Here is a 20,383-nt window from a genome sequence, read left to right on the forward strand (position 1 = left end):
TCAAAATCCGAGATTTTGAATAAAGCGCCGGATTCGGCGCTTTATTATTACGATGGAATTATTAGTCAAACGCATACACGATGTTCATAACACACAGTACGTACACGGTGTGCGGGACGGTGATATACACAACAAAGGGTCGTACCACAACATGACCGAAGAGGAGTGGTACGTATTGGCGACATAGGCGCTGGTAGTAAATTCAATTTTCTTTGCTTTGCCATAGTTGTTCGGCTCAAAAATAAAAGGGGATATATCTGACAGTAAAAGCTAACATTTTATGGCAAATAAATGCTAATCTATTTTGTTTGAAAATGTTATAATATGGCTTTAAGTGTCTAAGTTAGTGAATTGTCTTTCATTTTGCCTCACTATTTGCAAATGTGCATGGGTGATAGGCTCTTGGAACAATATAGTGGCCGGAACTGGTAGGCCTAAAAGGAGGCGCGAGTGTTGGCAGAAATTCGGGATGGCGCTGTTCAGGGGTTCGTATCTCTCAAGTTTGTCTTAACTTGTTCCAAAAAAATCAAATTTAAATAAAAATGTTATCTTAATTTTAGACATTGGTTTGACTTTTGTTGCAAAGGGTAGAAAAACAAACTTACTTTGTAAGTGTATTTTCACATGGGACGTTTATTTAGTGGTGTGCGCCCTTGACTTGACCACCCTGAGTTGGCGACGGACTGTGAATAGGCACTATTTTTGGTGGCAAAAGTACCGGCAAAGTACATGAGGTACTTCCAGTGCCGATATCGTGGCTGTTTTACCGTGGTTTTTGCCCAGAGTTTCTAATATTTTCAGACTTAGGTAAGGCAATAAAAACACGTTATTATTATTATAATTTCCTGCTTTATTTTGTGGAATGTGTAATATTTTAAATCATTGAGATTGCATCATTTTAGTTTTCACAAATTCGCCATGTTCGCATATAGATACAGACTTTTCAGGTACATATTTCGAGGTGCATAACAGACACAAAATTTGTGTCATAACAAACACCAAATTGGTGTCGATGACCTGACATGCATGCATTCTTTTGTGATGGTCTTTCAATTTGTGCCGAGTGTCCTTGGCAGACTTGACTATGCTTCAGTGGTCATGAAAGGATTCAATAGATAACCTCTGCCCCACTAATCCCCAGCTATTGTCTGAAATTGCACCTCGGAAGATATATTATAACAACTCAGTCCCTCAAATGATAGTCATATAACGACCAAAAGATAAATGACTGACTATCATTGAGGACTGAGTTCCAGTCTAATGTTCGCATAGTTCACCCAGACATAGGGGCATTTCGTGATCCACAGCCTCATGCCCTCATCCCCCCACTTTTCTCAAAAAAAGTTGATATTTTTATATCACTGGAAACCTCTGGCTACATAATGTTTATGTACAAAATATTTCTTGCAGATTATTTCGTTTTGCAAAGATATCGTGAAATTTGAATTTCGTTCTGGTGCACCAGAACGAAATTACAACGTATTGTCTATGGAGCAGTGTAATACACATAATCATGCATAACTCGCATAAGCGAAAAATCGGAATCAACTGAAATTTTGGGAATAGGCGTTTTTCGTGGATATGTACTGAAAAATGTCATAAAAAGAGGATGCTAGGATCACGAAATACTCCTTTAAGGTACATATTTCGAGGAGCATAACAAACACCAAATTGGTGTCGTGTGACCTTTGTCTTTGACATGCATGCATTCTTTTGTCGAGAGTGACATGGTCGTTCAATTCGTGCCGAGTGTCCTTGGCAGACTTGACTATGCTTCAGTGGTCATGAAAGGATTCAATAGATAACCTCTGCCCCAATAATCCCAAGCTATTGTCTGAAACTGCACCTCGAAAGATGTATCGTAAGAACTCAGTACTCAAATGATAGTCATATACCGTATTTCGTCGAATAAACGCCCCCGGGGGCGTTACATTTTCCCAAGGGGGGGCGTTTATTAGAGGTCATTTTTAGCACGAAAATTCCTGTTAAAATCATTAGGTAAGCTTAAAAGTCACGCTAAAATGACGAACTATGACCTTTTGACACTGACTTTTGGTTCACTTCCGGGTTTCAATCCAGATTTTCGCCAATTATTGCTGCTACTCGCGACCATGTGAGCAACTTGGTAAGCTTACTACACAAGATAGCATGGAAATATCAGAATTTTTGAAACATCTTGGATGAAAAAAGTGGTGGGGGGCGTTTATTTGAGGGGGGGGGCAACTATTTGTGAAATACGGTAATGACCAAAAGATAAATGACTGACTATCATTGAGGACTGAGTTCGCAGATCTATAGTTCACCACTATATGTGGGAAATACAACCAGGGGCGTAGCCAGCTTTCTTGGTCAGGGGGGGCAAAATAAAATTTTGGTGGCACAGACGAAAAAAATTGCAGTTGCATCATACAATACATACCGTATTTCGTCGAATAGTCGCCCCCCCTCAAATAAACGCCCCCACCACTTTTTTCAACCAAGATGTTTCAAAAATTCCGATATTTCCATGCTATCTTGTGTAGTAAGCTTACCAAGTTGCTCACATGGTCGCGAGAACAGCAATAAATGGTGATCCGAACCCGGAAGTGAACCAAAAGTCAGTGTCAAAAGGTCATAGTTCGTCTTTTTAGCGTGACTTTTAAGCTTACCTAATGATTTTAACGGGAATTTTCGTGCTAAAATGACCTCTAATAAACGCCCCCCCTTGGGAAAATGTAACGCCCCCGGGGGCGTTTATTCGACGAAATACGGTAGACACTGTATGTCTTAGAGCTTCCCGAAAAGGGCCTTATTGGGATGATGTGTGCGCGTATTTTACACTATTTTGGCCCTGAATTTTGCTAGAAAAGGGGCTCCTTGCCCTTTTTCTTTTCCTCTGCCCTCCTGATTTTCTCTTTCATTTTTTGTCAGAGGGGCACTTTTTCTTTCATTTTTTTGTTAGGGGTGGCACTCCCCCCCCCCACTGGCTACGCTACTGAATACAACCAATACAAGATACAACCGAACAGGCTTTTCCATACAGTGAACAATAAACAAGAAATGGAATCCAATGTTAACATATCTGCACAAGCGACTGATAGCCTATCATTAGTATTGATGCTTTCAGGCTTTAAATGATAGCAAGAAATGGAAATCGCCCCAAAGGAAAGATTTTAATCGTGAAATTGATCGCCACATCTTATGGATTCACATTATCCTCCGGCGGAACTGTCAAACTGTCAATTACAACGTCTACTAGCATGCGCATATTTTGGGGGGGGGCGGCAAAAACGAAGGGGGCGGCAAAACGAATTAGCAAATAAAAAAGGTTGCTTTGAGGGCGCTAGTGCCTAAAATCCTTTTTTTTTTTTTTTTTTTTGCTCTTCACTTTTTCAAAGCGACCGTGAAAAAATTGGGTCAACCTTTTCGGGCTGTTAAAGAAGGGCGGCAAAATTGTTTCTTCTTCAGCCCCGGGTTGGGGGCCACGATGCGCCACTGACTAGTGGACTGGTTTTAAATCACTCTCATCAAACTATAATCAAAACAGTAAACTACAATTTTATCCAAAAAATTAACAGAAGAAATACTAAATATTGCTTAGTTTCAATGATGCTTACCGATCGAGTCGCCTTGATGGTGTATTTCCGATCATTTTGCAACGTGGTTGAAAAATATTTCCAAGACGCGAGTATCGCCATTAGGCATGGCCCGGTAACCTGGATAAAATTTAACGCAATCAATCGTCCAATCCTAGTTCACCTGAGTGATCACGTGGTTTGCCGAATGAAGCCGAATGAACGGTATCGGTGTCGGAACAAGGATTGTTACTTGTAAACAAATCGTTACGAAGGCAAGTTTCAAGAAATTAAATTTACGATCTTTTGATAATTAGTTAGGGATCGTTTTATTTTAAAGGCCCTTTCAGTGATTTCACAGGAACATTAAAAAAAATGGAAATTTGTCAGAGTTGCTTAGAAATAAAGAATAAGTCTACAGAATTTCATTAAACCACTTTTCCCCTGAATACATCAACAAATTAGTCAAAAACAGAAGTTTTAGAAAGGTTTTCTACTTCAACTCCGATCGACTCGAGAAAATCGAGATTGTCGTACAGTGCGCCACCAATCGACTGGAAAAACTTCCTAGTCCAGTGTTTCTAACACGGGGAAGTAGAGTCTAAATTGATTAAACAGGCGCTTAATTTTTGTAGTAGAAAACAAAATAAGCAATTAAAGGTCACCGAGGCAAACTAACGGTCAATTCAAATATGAAAAACAGTTAAAATTGTGTATTTTGTTTAAAATAGTAGCTACTGATGTAATAAGTAGTAGAAACAATACGCAACGCAGCGTGTTGAGTACAGTGGAGAGTGAGCTTCTCGATCTCGAGTCGGACTTTTGTACTGTCAGTATCAAAAGTCCAGAATCAGGCAAATGCTTTATTTTGTCTAAAATACACGGCTTTCGACCGAACCACTAGCAGGCTATGTTAGCACATCTATGCCAATTACAAAGGTACCAAAATCTGAATTTTGATGATTTTTACGATCGTCCGGATGAGCAAATCACTGAATGGGCCTTTAACCTCTGGCATGAGACATTGAGAATGTGGGTTAAAGATAAGCCACTCTGTGTTCTCATTTTGCAACTAAAATAGGCTTCTCATAAAGCTTAAATTTGCGGGCCAATTTATGCTGGCCATCCATGTATTTGAAACATGGCGGATATACCAAGCACCCTCACTACGTTCGGGTCTGTGAGGGTGCTCGACCAGGCATAGTTCACCACGTAAACTTGAATACATGCATGGCTCAAAATTCGGACCGCTCGCTAATAATATCAGTTTGTGATTGTGAATGAGGACATCGTATAAGTTCCTTGTACTAATGTTCGCAGGTGAATTCAAATTGTTCATGGAACCACATCTGCAGTGGCGTAACTAGACATTTTCATTTGGGGGGGCAAGCGGGGGAAAACATAATAAATGAGGGGGCAGGAATCCAGCACCTTTTGGCAACAAAAGAAGTTTATGGTACAAATGCGCCCGAAAATTTTTGGCATATTGAAGCTAAACTGGTGATATTTATTATGGTAAAAAAGTGGAATAAATGCACGCGAAGCGCACAAAAATGTGTGTTTTTCATGGACTGTCTTTTGGAATTTGCAGGCAAGCATTAAATAGCTCTTCTAGAGCCTTTAAGGTACTACACCCCTGCCTATTTTTGCATTTTTTTGTTGCATTTTTCTTAAAAATTATAGCGCATTGGGGACAAGTAAGATATGTATATTATAGGGGCAAGGACTACAACTACTTGTGATGTGCCCTGAGTAATTTGATTTAATTTAATTATTTAACTTTGTTTACAAGCTGAAAGTATTTCATGAGATGGGAAACCCCTTATGCGTGCAAGATAATGGTGTGGAAAGTCGTTTTGGAATTCCCCAAATTATTGTAAACAAAGTCAGAGCTATGTTTGGAACTTGGAAAGCCCCAGTTCATTATTGCACCATCAGGAAAACCCCCCAGGAAGTGATGTAATGTGAAAGGTGAATGTGTATAATTAATATTGGGAAATCTCAAGATTGCAGCAATGTTGTGAAAATGTGATTGTAGTAATGGTTTATTAATAGATGATGGGTTTTTTGCATGAGTACTGATATAAAAAGCTGGAGGCTTTTGTGGGACTTTACAGAATGCCATGGGAGATTGAGATATTCCACATGTGTGTGATGGTCTTCGTGCTTCAAAAAAGGAGTACATTTTAACCAGTTTATATAGCCAATAATTGAGCTAATTTTAATACAGCAACGAAGAAGACAGCGAGCACACAAAAGTGCTCTTCCTCATCAAAGGATTAAAAGTTCTTCTGTCAAATTGCTGGAGTTTGCTGGGTTTGTGAAGGCCACCCATCTGTCAAAAACAGCGGAGCTGTGTTAAAGAAACCTGTTCCCTGGAAAAAGAGTGATTGGTGAAAGAAACACCATTTTTGGAGAAAGCAGAGCAAAGAGATATATTGCGGAGAAAGCAGCTCAAGGAGATATATTTGTGGAGATAGCAGCGCAAAGGAGATATGAGGATTTTATGTGCAAGGATTTATAAATGCAAGTGTACAATGGACTTCGCTGATTTTCGCAGAACAAGTGAATAAGGATATTACATCAGTCGTCCAGAACATTGCAAGAACTCTAGAATCACCAACAACAAGACCGCTGGTTAAGTACCGATATAATAAAACTGATTGTGTGATTTTATTGTAATTGTTGTTATATGTACCAAGCATACTCTATTTTCAATTAAAGACTTAGATTTGTTAGCTTAAAAATCAAACAGTGTATTTGTGTTGTGCATTCGTGTGAGTTCGGGTAAAAGGTGATTTTGGCCTTGAGTCAAGTGGGACTCGTAACAAAATTGGGGGCTCGTCCGGGAAATACACTGTAAAAAAAAGTTGACATTAATATACTGAGTCTTGAAAGTGAAAGTACAGTATGGCAGAGTTCAAAGCAGAAGAGTTTCTTGAAACTATAGATTGGGAGAAGTTTGATAAGTTGAAGAAACCTGATTTATTAGCATTTGCAAAATACTATGAATTGGATGTAAAGCAAGCCAACAGAAAACAAATAATCAAAAATGCCTTGATCGAAGTTTTGGTTGATGAAGAGTATTTTGAGGAATCCATTTTGGACAAGAGAAAAGAGGTCAAAACTGAAATCGGGGATGCAGTTAAGTTGAAAGAACTAGAAGTTCAGGTGGAAATGGAAAAATGAAAATGCAATTGCAGTTGGACATGCAAAAGCTAGATATGCAAAATAAAGAAAAACAAGAAAGATTAGATATGGAAAATAAAGAAAGACAAGAAAGACTAGACATGGAAAACAAAAAACTAGAAATGGAAGAAAAAGCACGCCAAGAAAAGATGGCGCTTGAGCACCACAAATTAGAAACAGAAGAAAAGGAAAAGATAGCAAAATTGGAACTTGAAAAACAAAAATTGGATATGGAAGAAAAGGAAAAACTAGCTAAGATTCAAATGGAAGCACATTTGAAAGAAAAAGAAATTGAGTTTGAACAAGAGAAGTTAGCAAAACTAGGTGACAAATACTCATCAAGTTTCTCCTCAAAGTCAAAGTCAGGGTTTGATGTTACAAAGTATGTAAAGCTTGTGCCTAAATTCAAAGAGAAAGAAGTTGACGAGTACTTTCAACATTTTGAAAAGGTAGCTACAAATTTGAAATGGCCTCCAGAGCATTGGACCCTACATGTACTGTTACAAAGTAGTTTTGTGGGGAAGGCCAGGGAGACTTACTCAGCTCTACCAATAGAGAAGTGTAATGATTATGAAGAAGTCAAACAAGCAGTCCTTAAGGCCTATGAGCTGGTGCCTGAAGCATACAGACAAAAGTTCAGAGATTCAAGAAAGCAAGCAGATCAAACCCATGTAGAATTTGCTAGAGTAAAAGAACAAATGTTTGACAGATGGCTTGGGTCAAAAGAAGTCAAGGATGATTTCGGCCAACTTAAGCAATTAGTTCTTATAGAAGAGTTCAAGAAATGTGTCCACGTTGACATTAAAACCCATTTGGATGAAAGCGCTAGCAAAATTAAGACACTAAATGAGGCGGCGACAATGGCGGACGACTATGGCTTAACTCACAAATTGAATGGGAGTAAATTTAGTCATAACAGAAGTTATTCAAACAGGTTCAGCCATAACCAACCTAGAGCAAATCAGGGTGGTACACAAGAAGTGAAACCTCAGTCTAATTCACAGCATAGTGCTGGTGGTAGAGGGACCCCAGGGAGTTCAGGTAACAGAGCAAAATTTGGGACTGAATTTAAAGCCAAAGTAACTTGTACTCATTGTAAGAGACCAGGGCATACGATGACCCAGTGTTATTTCTTAAAAGGCATACAAGATGCACAAAAACAGCAGCAAACTGCTAGTAATACTGTAGGATGTGCAGTGTCACTTGGGTCAAAGAAACAAGTCAGTCAAATCAAGAAACAAGAATTCCCACAAAAGGGAGGTGAGACAGACAAGGTGTGTGAAGAATTTGAACCATTTGTGTTAGAGGGAGTAGTATCACTTGGTGATAATGGTAGTCCAAAGCCCATTAAGATTGTGCGAGATACGTGTTGTGCACGGTCTATGATTCTGGAAGGAACTTTGCCCTTTAATGAGGATAGTTCAGCAGGTAATGCTTTGATCCAGGGTATTGGGATGGAAATAATTCGTGTACCTCTCCACAAAATTAACTTGACATCTGACTTGGTTTCTGGTCCTGTAACCATAGGAGTTAGACATGAATTGCCAGTCAAAGGAGTGTCCATGTTGCTAGGAAATGATTTGGCAGGGGGGAAGGATTTTCCTGACCCAATAGTCACAGATAAGCCCTGTATACAGGATGATAATAGTGAGGAAGAGGAGATATTTCCTGCATGTGCAGTGACACGGGCAATGAGTAAGAGAGCCTCATTAGAAACAATTGAGGACAACCAAATTGATGACTTAGGCTACAATTTGGAAGACACATTTGTGTCAAAGTTGAATGAGAAAGAAGATAAACTTCCTTCTCCTGGGGATAAAAATACCCCTAAAGATGAAACAGCCTCTGAGCATGAACAAATTGGGGAAACCATGAAAGACCCATTAAGTCATGACAAGCTAATTCTGGAGCAACAAAATGACCCAGAACTCAAAGAAATCAATCAAAGGGCATTGACCCTAGAAGAAGCAGAACAAAATTCTGTGTGTTTTTACAAACAAGATGGTGTGCTAATGAGAAAATGGCGTCCACCTGATGTACCTGCCGATGAAGAGTAGGCCCCCTACCAAAGACTAAGTCAGGTAATCAATACCTTCTGACAATTATGTGCGCGTCAACACGCTTTCCTGAAGCCATACCTTTGAGAAATATTAAAGCAGTGACTATAGTGAAAGCTTTAACCAAGTTCTTCACATTTGTGGGGCTCCCCAAGTCCATACAGTCAGATCAAGGATCAAACTTTACTTCTGGAGTATTTCAGCAGGTCATGTATCAATTAGGTATAGAACAGTATACCTCAAGTGCTTACCATCCAGAATCACAAGGTGCACTAGAAAGGTTTCACCAAACAATGAAAAACATGATCAGAACATACTGTTTGGAATTTCAGAGGGACTGGGATGAGGGAGTACACTTGTTGTTGTTTGCTGCTAGGGAAGCTGTTCAGGAAACTTTGGGATTTAGTCCTTTTGAGTTAGTGTTTGGACACACAGTGCGCTGGGCCCTTAAAGTTGTTGAAAGAAAAGTGGCTCAATGAGAAATCAGATATCAATTTGTTGGATTATGTCTCCAATTTTAAGCATAGGCTTAACAGAGTAACTGATATTGCCAAAGAAAACTTGAAACAGGGTCAGGCCAAAATGAAACAATGGTATGATAAACATGCCAAAGAGAGAGTGTTCAAACCAGGTGACAAAGTTCTAGTACTGTTTCCAATTCCAGGACACCCATTACAAGCCAGATATCATGGCCCATGTGAAGTAGAGTCAAAAGTGGGTGAAGTAGATTATATTATCAAGACTCCTGGTAGAGCGCAAGAGCAGGCAGTTATGCCACATAAATATGCTCAAAGAGTATGTTGAAAGAAGTGACAGTGGCATTCCAAAACCTGTGTGTACAGTAAAACATGCTGATAATGTAGACAAACATGCCGATGTAGACAAAATCGCCAATGTAGACAAGAGTAAAGATGACAATTCTGATGTCACATTTGACCAGGATAAAGAGCTGGAGCACAAAGAGTATAATGTAAAATTGAACAATTCTGATGTGCTCACTAATTTGGACTCAAAGTTAGGTCATCTTTCTCAAGATCAACAAAGTCAAATTGCAAATTTGATTCACAAATTTGACAATATATTTCCTGATACGCCAAGTAGAACAAATGCTGCATTTCATGGCGTAGATGTTGGTGATACAAAACCAATCAAGCAGCATCCTTACAGAGTCAATCCATTGAAAATGGAACATCTCAAGAATGAGATCAATTATATGCTAGACAATGATATCATACATGTAGAACCAAGTAGTAGTGAATGGAGTTCACCGTGTATACTTGTTCCCAAGCCTGATGGTTCATACCGATTGGTCATGAACATGAGAGCTGCAAATGTTCATTCAAAGACAGACTCGTACCCAATTCCAAGAATTGATGATTGCATAGACAAAATTGGGAATGCAAAATTTGTTAGCAAATTTGATCTTTTGAAAGGGTACTGGCAGGTTCCACTCACAGACCATGCCAAAGAGATTTCTGCTTTTTGTACACCATTTGGTCTTTACCAGTACAAAGTTATGCCATTCGGTTTGAAGAACGCCCCAGCAACATTTCAGAGAATGGTGAACCAAATTGTGGCAGACATAGAGGGATGTGAAGCGTATGTAGATGATTTGATTGTTTACAGTCAAACTTGGGAACAACACATGGAACAACTCCATCAATTGTTTGAGAAGCTGTCTGAAGTACAATTGACAGTCAATCTGGTAAAAAGTGAGTTTTGCCATGCCACAGTCACATACTTAGGATATGTTGTAGGTCAAGGTCAGGTGAAACCTATCAAAGCCAAAGTGGAAGCAATTGAGCAATACCCCACACCTGTAAACAAGAAGGCACTCATGAGATTTCTAGGAATGGTTGGCTATTATAGAAAGTTCTGTCCAAACTTTTCAGAGATAGCAAGTCCTTTGACTGATTTGTTGAAGAAAGATGCAAAATTCATTTGGTCAGAACAATGTGAAAATGCTTTTCACAAAGTCAAATCAATACTCATGAGTTCACCAGTGCTTACTGCACCTGATTTTCAGAAGCAGTTCAAGTTGACTGTTGATGCCAGTGACATAGGCTGTGGAGGTGTTGTGATGCAAGAGGGTGAAGATCAAATAGATCACCCCATTTGTTACTTTTCAAGGAAATTCAACAAGCACCAGAGAAATTACTCCACAATTGAGAAGGAGTGTCTAGCATTGCTATTGGCATTGCTACATTTTGATGTGTATTTGGGTACCACAGTATACCCTGTGCTTGTTTTCACAGATCACAATCCCCTCTCCTTCATCAACAGGATGAAGAACAAAAACCAAAGACTGGTGAGGTGGAGTTTGACCTTGCAAGAGTACAATCTGGACATCAAACATATTAAGGGAAAAGACAATGTAATGGCTGATGCCCTGTCCAGAATTGCATAAAAGGGCTGATAAACAAAAATTTCCTTTAAAAGGGAAGTTGTGTGTGACAAGTAGTCACTGTGTATGATGAGTTAAATACTCAAAGTTGATAATATGTTGAAGTTGATGTAAAAGAAGAAAACATTTAAGAAAGTTTTCATTACATTCTAACTTTCTTATTTTAAGGGGGAGGGTGTGATGTGCCCTGAGTAATTTGATTTAATTTAATTATTTAACTTTGTTTACAAGCTGAAAGTATTTCATGAGATGGGAAACCCCTTATGCGTGCAAGATAATGGTGTGGAAAGTCGTTTTGGAATTCCCCAAATTATTGTAAACAAAGTCAGAGCTATGTTTGGAACTTGGAAAGCCCCAGTTCATTATTGCACCATCAGGAAAACCCCCCAGGAAGTGATGTAATGTGAAAGGTGAATGTGTATAATTAATATTGGGAAATCCCAAGATTGCAGCAATGTTGTGAAAATGTGATTGTAGTAATGGTTTATTAATAGATGATGGGTTTTTTGCATGAGTACTGATATAAAAAGCTGGAGGCTTTTGTGGGACTTTACAGAATGCCATGGGAGATTGAGATATTCCACATGTGTGTGATGGTCTTCGAGCAACAAAAAAGAAGTACATTTTAACCAGTTTATATAGCCAATAATTGAGCTAATTTTAATACAGCAACGAAGAAGACAGCGAGCACACAAAAGTGCTCTTCCTCATCAAAGGATTAAAAGTTCTTCTGTCAAATTGCTGGAGTTTGCTGGGTTTGTGAAGGCCACCCATCTGTCAAAAAACAGCGGAGCTGTGTTAAAGAAACCTGTTCCCTGGAAAAAGAGTGATTGGTGAAAGAAACACCATTTTTGGAGAAAGCAGAGCAAAGAGATATATTGCGGAGAAAGCAGCTCAAGGAGATATATTTGTGGAGATAGCAGCGCAAAGGAGATATGAGGATTTTATGTGCAAGGATTTATAAATGCAAGTGTACGATGGACTTCGCTGATTTTCGCAGAACAAGTGAATAAGGATATTACATCAGTCGTCCAGAACATTGCAAGAACTCTAGAATCACCAACAAGAAGACCGCTGGTTAAGTACCGATATAATAAAACTGATTGTGTGATTTTATTGTAATTGTTGTTATATGTACCAAGCATACTCTATTTTCAATTAAAGACTTAGATTTGTTAGCTTAAAAATCAAACAGTGTATTTGTGTTGTGCATTCGTGTGAGTTCGGGTAAAAGGTGATTTTGGCCTTGAGTCAAGTGGGACTCGTAACATACTGCACTATAAATTTTATTTCAGCACAGACAACAGTTGTGGGGTTACAGTCAAAAATGAGGGAAAACCAATATTTGATCAATAAATTAATAACTACTTGCTTCGAGTTGCTGAATTTTCAGTACAGTAGTTATAGTCCTTGCCCCTATAATATACATATCTTATTTGTTACCAATGTGCTATAATTTTTGAGAAAAATGCAAAAATAGGCATAAAATTGGCCAGGGGTGACGTACCCCCTTAAAGGAGAGCTGTTTAGAGCATTTACAATAGAATGTTACTGGTTACTCCACTGCCATCATTTTAGGGGGTGTCATTTTCTTCTGGGGGGGCCATGAATATGTTGGTGACAGGAGTAAAAAAATTTATGACCCCCTATCGCAGGCAATTTTTTTTACGACCCCTCCTATCTTGGGTCGACAATTTTATGACACACACCCCCCCCGCCCGCCTACACAGACAAATTATTCATTGCCGGAACAAAGTCAAAGATGAGGAGTGCACCAAACCTTTAGAGCGAAGAAAGTGTGCGGAGTGCATTAAAATTTGATTGTACGGGGAGCGCGCAAAAATTGTGTATTTATATAATAAACGAAAGATTGTGCGCAGTACTGCGCACATCTTGCTAAATTACAAAAAATGTGTGCGCAGCGTGCGAAAATTTTGAGTCACCAGCCCTTAATTAATAATTCTATAACCCCCCATTTTGGGTGTTAAAATTATAACCCCCTATATTTGGTCTAAAAATTCTATGACCCCCCCCAGTATATTCATGACCCCCTTCCGAAGAAAATGACAGCCCTCTTATACCGTATTTCCTCGAATCGTTGCCCCCTCAAATAAACGCCCCACCACTTCAACAACAAATTTTCAAAAATGCCGATATTTCCATGCTATCCTTGTGTAGTAAGCTTTTACCAAGTTGCTCACATGGTCGATAATAGCAGCAATAATTGGCGAAAATCTGCATCGGAAACCCGGAAGTGAACCAAAAGTCAGTGTTTCTAGTTCATAGTTCGTCATTTTAGCGTGACTTTTAATCGTACCTGATTTTAACAGGAATTGTCATGATAAAAATGACCTCTAATAAACGCCCCCGAGAAGAACTAGCTACTTCAAGTGGGGAGAAGCAGGTAAAAGAATGTTGATTTTCGGCTAGGAATTTTCAACATTTCCCACTTCCGTTTCAGGGAGGGAGGGAGGATGTCAGGCAATAAGCGCCCACACAGGGTATTTTTTAGGCCTGGCATTTTCGGGTAATTTTGTACCCGGGTACCCGCCGCATTTTTCGGGCGGGTAACCGGGTACCCGAAATTGCAAAAATGGACCTAGACCTAAATGCCAGGATCATTCATGGTTGACCTAAAAAAAAAAAAAAAAAAAATTTCAAGATATTTTGTATTTTTAATATGAAAATCGATACTTTGTATTCATGTCATACTCTATTAATGATTTCAAAATGCATTCAAATTCAATGCATTTGAAATCATTAATAGACTATGACATGAATACAAATTATCAATTTTCATATTAAAAATACAAAACAATTTTTTTTTTTTTAGGTCAACCATGAATGATCCTAGCATTTAGGTCTAGGTCCAGGGACACTACAAAACCGAAAAAAAAAAAAACTTAAAAACTTTTTTTTTTTTTTTTAATTTCGGGTACCCGGGGAGGGTATTTCCTATCCGGGTAATGTAATCTCGGGCGGGTACCCGTTTACCCGACCGAAAATGCCAGCCTTAGTATTTTTATTTGCTAAAGGGTACTGTACCATTAATGCAATACATTTACTGCATCAGAAAGTTTTGTGTAAACTTGCGATACATTTACTGCATCAGAAAGGCTACTACTAGAACGTCTCGGGAGTAATAATTTATTATCAACCATTTGAAGTGTACATATAAAATTTCCATAATTTTGTTTAATCTTGAAAATCTGTGCTTGTATCATCAGGTTTGATTTTGTCAGCATTTATGATTTTAATATGCTTACTTTTCATTACAGTTCTACTTCAGCACACCATGTCAAAAATGAATGTCAAATCGCAGGAATTGTATTTCAATCCATTTCGTAATGAACACTCGTACCCAAGGCAGCTGTCACAAGCTTTAAATGATCTGAGAGAAGAAAACCAATTGTGCGACATCATTATCAATGTTGGCGGTAGAGCTTTCAATGCTCACAAGGCTGTACTGGCCGCATCAAGTAGCTACTTCAAGGCCATGTTTACATCGGGGTTCAAAGAAAGTACTGAGAAAGAAATCAGTATTGAAGGCAATCCAGATGTTTTCAAAGTGTTGATTCACTATGCTTACACTGGGGTATTAAAGATGTCAGCCCTGACAGCTTTTGATGTGCTTGATATGGCATGCTATATGCAGTTTACACAGGTATACAAAACTTGTGCAAACTTTATCGAAGGGTGTTTCAAAGCAAAATCTGAAAACAATCGGATTCCACTTTGTGATGCCTTGAAGATGTACATGCTAGCAAAGAATCACGATCACTTGGAAGAGTTGGCAACAGCAGCAGTGAAATTCATGGAAGATAATGTGCAGCAGTTGATAAGATCAGAGGCGTTTCTACAAAATGCTAGTGTGTCATTTTTGGAGAGCTTTCTGTGCCGAGAAGAACTAGCTACTGCAAATGGGGAGAAGCAGGTAAAAGAATGGATTTTCAACATTTCCCACTTACGTTTCAGGGAGGGAGGGAGGATGTCAGCCAAGAGCACATTCGTTTATAAGACGTCAACAAACTTCTGGTTTGTTGATTTAAGGTTGGCAATATCAAATTATAAAACACTGACATTGCTGCTGATAATTGTAATAGTTCAGATGCTAAGTTCCCAAATTTGTTATTGTGCACTTTGTGATATAAGCATGAGAATATCCACACATGAAGTACATGAACATAATACCATAAAAAGAGGATGCTAGAATCATGTATAAATGCTCCTTGAAGGTCATTACATATTATGTATAATACACCTAACAGATTTTAAATACTGGAATTTCAACAACAAAAATCTCATTTGTAGGTGTTGGAGTTAGTCATCAACTGGTTGAAGCAGGACTGGGAGACCAGACATACACATGCACACAGCCTCTTGTCAAAGATTCGACTTGGTCTTGTAACACCAGAACATCTGACTGAGTTGATTACCAAGGACATACTGGAAAAGCCAGAGTGCAAAGCTCTAGTTGATGAAGTACTGCAACTGCGTACATCAAGTCAGTCTGTCACCACTTTGTCACTCAAGTCACCACAGTTATTTGCAACCAGAAGCACCATTACAGTAAGTTATCTAGACTTGTTTCAAGTCCTTTGGCGTCCATAGTTAATGAATGTAAAATTCATGGAAGCTTTGCCACATTTTCCAAAAATTTCTGTTTCAAAAGTTATTCTTTTGAAATAATTATTTAGCATCATAACTTTGTACAAATTGATTTGACATTTGAATTGTTGAAGCCAGATAGTGGGCTTTCTTATCTTACTTTACTCCAGGCATACTGTGCACTGCAGGGGTAGTGTTTGAGCAAAATGCCACCACGCCCACCCCACAAGGCACACTTCCTCCCTACATGTATCTAGCTCATGTTGCCAGCGCCAAGGACTTGTAGAGTTGGTAATTGATTACATAATACACCATGGGAGGTTTTCAGTTATTTTTCAAAATCTGGGAAAGTCCATTTATTTTAGTAGGTTTGTACTGCATATTATACACAAAATGTAAAATAAATATATAATATTTATACAAATAATGTCACATCATTTGTGATGGTTATAGCTTGATTTCCAAAGAATGGGATATAGTTCTTCCTAGATGAGCATTTCATAACAAAAGCATTAATTTTTTTTAGTGAAATTCAAAGTTGGTCCTTTTTTAAAGTTATGATTCCCAAATAGCAGTGACTTAAACAGGGAAGCCTGTGATTGGTTTCTTCAGATCTGTGTTGCAGATTATTTGCTCTCCCATTCATTTGTGTAGGGCCAGATTTAATCCAATTACAAACCCGTCAAGGCTTTCGTCCTACACAAAAAATCTGACCTGACTAAATATTTTAGAGAGTCCAGTATATGATAGGCCTACTTCTACCATTGATTATACATGGGTCTTATGAGGAGCATGAATAGAGAAAAAGTAAGGAGGAAGCCTTGATCAAGGCTATAAGTTATCATGACTGAGGTGACAAAACCTTGTGTCTATAAAAAGTAAAATGTTCAGGAGAGGAAAAATATGGCTATCGTGAAATTTTAGCTTACAGGATGTCTCCGGCAATCACAACATTATGCCATTATGTAAGAAAAATAATTATCAAGCACAAATCACATTGTTTTATTAACCAACTCATATTGACCATAAAAAAAAAAAAAAAATAGTCGGCTCTCAACATGCGATATTCAAAATTGAGATTCAAGGTTTTGTCATTCCAGCAATTTGGTATAGTCACCATGTACTTTCCCTCTGACAACCAAAACCAAATCTCAGAAATGCTTAAATATGTGCTGATATCAAAATATCCAAGTGGTTTTAAACAGACTTTCAGCACAAAGTTTGAACATTCTGCTAACTTGTGATTGTAGCATGTGTCCTCTTCAGAAGGAGTTCAAAAATGTTATTATGGACTTGTCCTTCTTTTAACCGTTATTTGAACAAAATATATATATTTGTTCAACAAGCATGTGGATTTGTGTGAGAGTTGACACTTTTTTTAACAAATCTCACTTGCCCAGGTTTTTTTTTCCAAAAATAGGCTACTGTATGTTAATGCAAAGATTCTTGTAAACAAATCCAATTTGGGTTGATGTTACATCCCTCAATGACAGTTTTGTGCTATCACTTAGCACTTTCTCAAATTGACTGACCAATTCCTGCACCTTGATGGCTGCTTCTGGTTGGAGTTGACGTAGGTGACGCTGTTAGGAGTTGGTCGTAGATATGCAGAAGAAAGTAGTTCCCTTCATCTCTGTTGAGTGTTTTGGCTCCCCTCTTTCTTATATCCAGATGGCTTTCTTCTCCATATTTGTTAAAACAAGAATCTTTGAATTATCCCGATTTATTGACAATCCTGATGAACTTATTTGTGGGTAGGTTACAGTACCTCAGATAGCAACAATAAAATAATAGCAATATTCAGACCATACTTCCCATCACTTTGGAACCCACATTGTTTTGGTCAAACTGGCTTATGAAACGTTTACTCCTCTGACATCTGCTTGTTTTACATACATGTTCAATATGTTATTATATTTTTAATGTGTTTATGATATTGTTTCAGGCACCTATATCTCCATGCATTGGTGAGACGTACGGCATCACATCTTGTAATTTCAAGTACTACCACACAACACAACAGTGTTGGAAACCTCTGAAAAGGTTTAGCACCTTGCTTCACTGTGCATCTTACCAATCTGTAATGGTTGTCAATGGAAAACTGTTTCTAGCAGGTGGTTTAGACCAGCACGAAGAGATAGACATGGATGACATGTTCCATGATTCTGATTCCGATTCTGATTGGGATGATGACTATGAAGAACCAGCCAGATACAAGTTTACACCAGTGGGTCAAAAGCATTTCTTCTGCTATCACACTGTGGAGAACAAATGGAGCAAGCTACCGGCTATGAAGGTTGCAAGGAATAGTTTCCCAATGGTGCAGTTAGGTGGTTATATCTATGCAATTGCTGGATCAAATGCATCTGGGATTGAAATCAGTGATGTGGAGAGGTTTGATCTAAGAAAAAAGGAATGGGAAATACTACCACGACTTCCTGAAAGATGTCGCAGCATATCAGCTGTAGCATTCAAAGGGAAGATCATAGTCCATGGGATTACGCCAGCAGCTGATAATCCCACCACATCACGGCCACATTTAAAGTATGTCTTGCAGGTCTATCATCCAAACTCAAAATACTGGCAGAGTGTACATAGTGAAGTCCGTGAAGTAAACCAGGAAGGAAACATTGTGGATCGGCGACCTACCAATCCCCCACATCTATTTGTATATAAAGGTATATGCTATAGAGTTTCTTATGCTAAAGTTCAATCTGATACACCCAAGAATATGGCTTGGTATGATACTCCCAAACACAAGCCAGTAGTACATGCATTAGAATTCCATTCCCAATCTAATGCAGCAGCAGCAGCAGATGGTATCTTGGTGAAGGTGGGAGAGAGCATCAACCAAGATTACATTCCAGAGAACATGGTCGGTGCCTTCAGGATCTCTGATGAAGTGTTTGTTAGCGTCAACGGATTCAGCTATAACACTGGTATTTCCATCAGTTCAGAACAAAGCACAGATGTAGATGTAGATCAGTGGAGACCTTTCAATGACATCAAGAGATTGGACGACAATATATTGATCAAGGGACAAGAAGGATTAACCTGTTTTACTTTTGATAGAATGAAACTGGAAAATTAAACCAAGACTGATGAAGGTCATTAAGTTCCTTTGAATGTGATGGGGTTATGGAATGGGCCAGAAAATTGATGACATACACAAATGAAACTGGGGGAAGTGGAGTGTCCAGGTTTTTGGATCCCGGTGGCACAAACTTGTTTAAATGTACCGACAGAAATATCTTTTAGTTGTGAAATGTTAAACCTTGTTTTTTTTTTTGCCCAGTGCGCTCTAGAATCTAAAAAGTAGGGATGGGGAGAGAGGTGCGGACAAAAGATTTTCAACACACGTTTATATATCATTTTAACTTATGAAGCAAACAGATTAGTCTTTGTTGAATAGATTCATCAGGTTTGTTCAGTAAATAGACATTTTGGATTTTAGTTTGACAAAACCAAGTGAATATTTGGTACTCACTACAATATTTCGTCCTACTCGTCGGAGGACTTCATCAGGTATGACTGATATGGTCATCTGATCCACTTTCCCGGAAAAAAGTTTGAGTGGTTTCCAGAGTTGCTTAGTCTCTCGGATGCAAAAATTGTGATCTTTCCTATGTCGGTGAGACCTCACGGATGTTCGGTACCAGACTTGCTGAACATCAAGCAGAAGAGAAAAAGGCAAATGAGAAAAAGTACACTCGCTCGGAACGCAGAACATCAGAAATAGAACAGACAAAATCAGCCATTTCAGATCATGTTGCAAGGGATAACCATGTTATAGACTGGGAAGATCCTTGGGCGGGAGCACGACAGAAGATCTAGAGAAGTTCGGGAAGCAATGGAGATAAGGAGACGGTGCACCAAGACCCTAAACAGAGAGGAGGGCACATACCTCTTAAGTCACGTCTACGATCCACTTTTGAAGTCTGCAAAAGAGACTAAGCAACTCCAGAAACCACTCAAACTTGTTTCCCGGGAAAGTGGATCAGATGACCATATCAGTCATACCTGATGAAGTCCTCCGACGAGTAGGACGAAATATTGTAGTGAGTACCAAATATTCACTTGGTTTTGTCAAACTAAAATCCAAAATGTCTAGATTAGTCTTTGTTTTGCACTTGAAATTCACACAAAATTATTGGTTGACCAATAGCCTCAGATCTACCAACGCCAATGAAGAGTGGGCAACACCACTGGTAGGTGATCCAAATATGATAACGTTTGTAGAATGAAGGACACAATATCAGTTGATTATTTTAACATTTCATAATTTTTTAGGCAGCCTTCAAATGTGTTTCACTTGTAAAAAAATTGTTGGTGTTGTATAGTTGCTACATTGCTTCAATGTTTTCATGGAAAACAAATCTAGACATGTAGTTTAGTTGAAAGAAGGGGCTACCGTGCACCCTCAAAAATCACCTGTGCAATAATTATGAGTAAAATTTCCAAACGGCTCGCCAAAAATTGCTTTCCCCCTCGGCCTGCCAAAAATCGCTTCCCCCCCCTCTCGGCCCGCAAAAAAATCTTTGCCCCCCCCCCTTTGAACATGCCAAATTTTG

At 38.7% G+C, this 20,383-nt stretch overlaps 1 protein-coding gene across 1 annotated transcript; it reads left to right on the plus strand.

The window, feature by feature from the left end:
- Window positions 1-714: 714 nt before the first annotated feature.
- On the plus strand, window positions 715-19,609 carry LOC140149644 (kelch-like protein 28). Its single transcript, XM_072171726.1, has 4 exons — window positions 715-807; window positions 14,483-15,138; window positions 15,516-15,773; window positions 17,758-19,609. The coding sequence occupies exons 2-4, from the start codon at window positions 14,500-14,502 to the stop codon at window positions 18,901-18,903; spliced, it is 2,043 nt and encodes a 680-aa protein (XP_072027827.1). The 5' UTR covers window positions 715-807; window positions 14,483-14,499; the 3' UTR covers window positions 18,904-19,609.
- Window positions 19,610-20,383: the final 774 nt, after the last annotated feature.

Source organism: Amphiura filiformis, chromosome 1, assembly GCF_039555335.1.
Source record: "Amphiura filiformis chromosome 1, Afil_fr2py, whole genome shotgun sequence".
Lineage (NCBI taxonomy): Eukaryota > Metazoa > Echinodermata > Ophiuroidea > Amphilepidida > Amphiuridae > Amphiura > Amphiura filiformis.

Coding starts and splice junctions, on each gene's coding strand:
- LOC140149644 (XM_072171726.1), top strand. CDS start 14,500: ATGTCAAAAATGAATGTCAAATCGCAGGAATTGTATTTCAATCCATTT. Junction 15,139..15,515: donor CTGCAAATGGGGAGAAGCAG/GTAAAAGAATGG, acceptor TCTCATTTGTAG/GTGTTGGAGTTAGTCATCAA. Junction 15,774..17,757: donor CAACCAGAAGCACCATTACA/GTAAGTTATCTA, acceptor ATATTGTTTCAG/GCACCTATATCTCCATGCAT.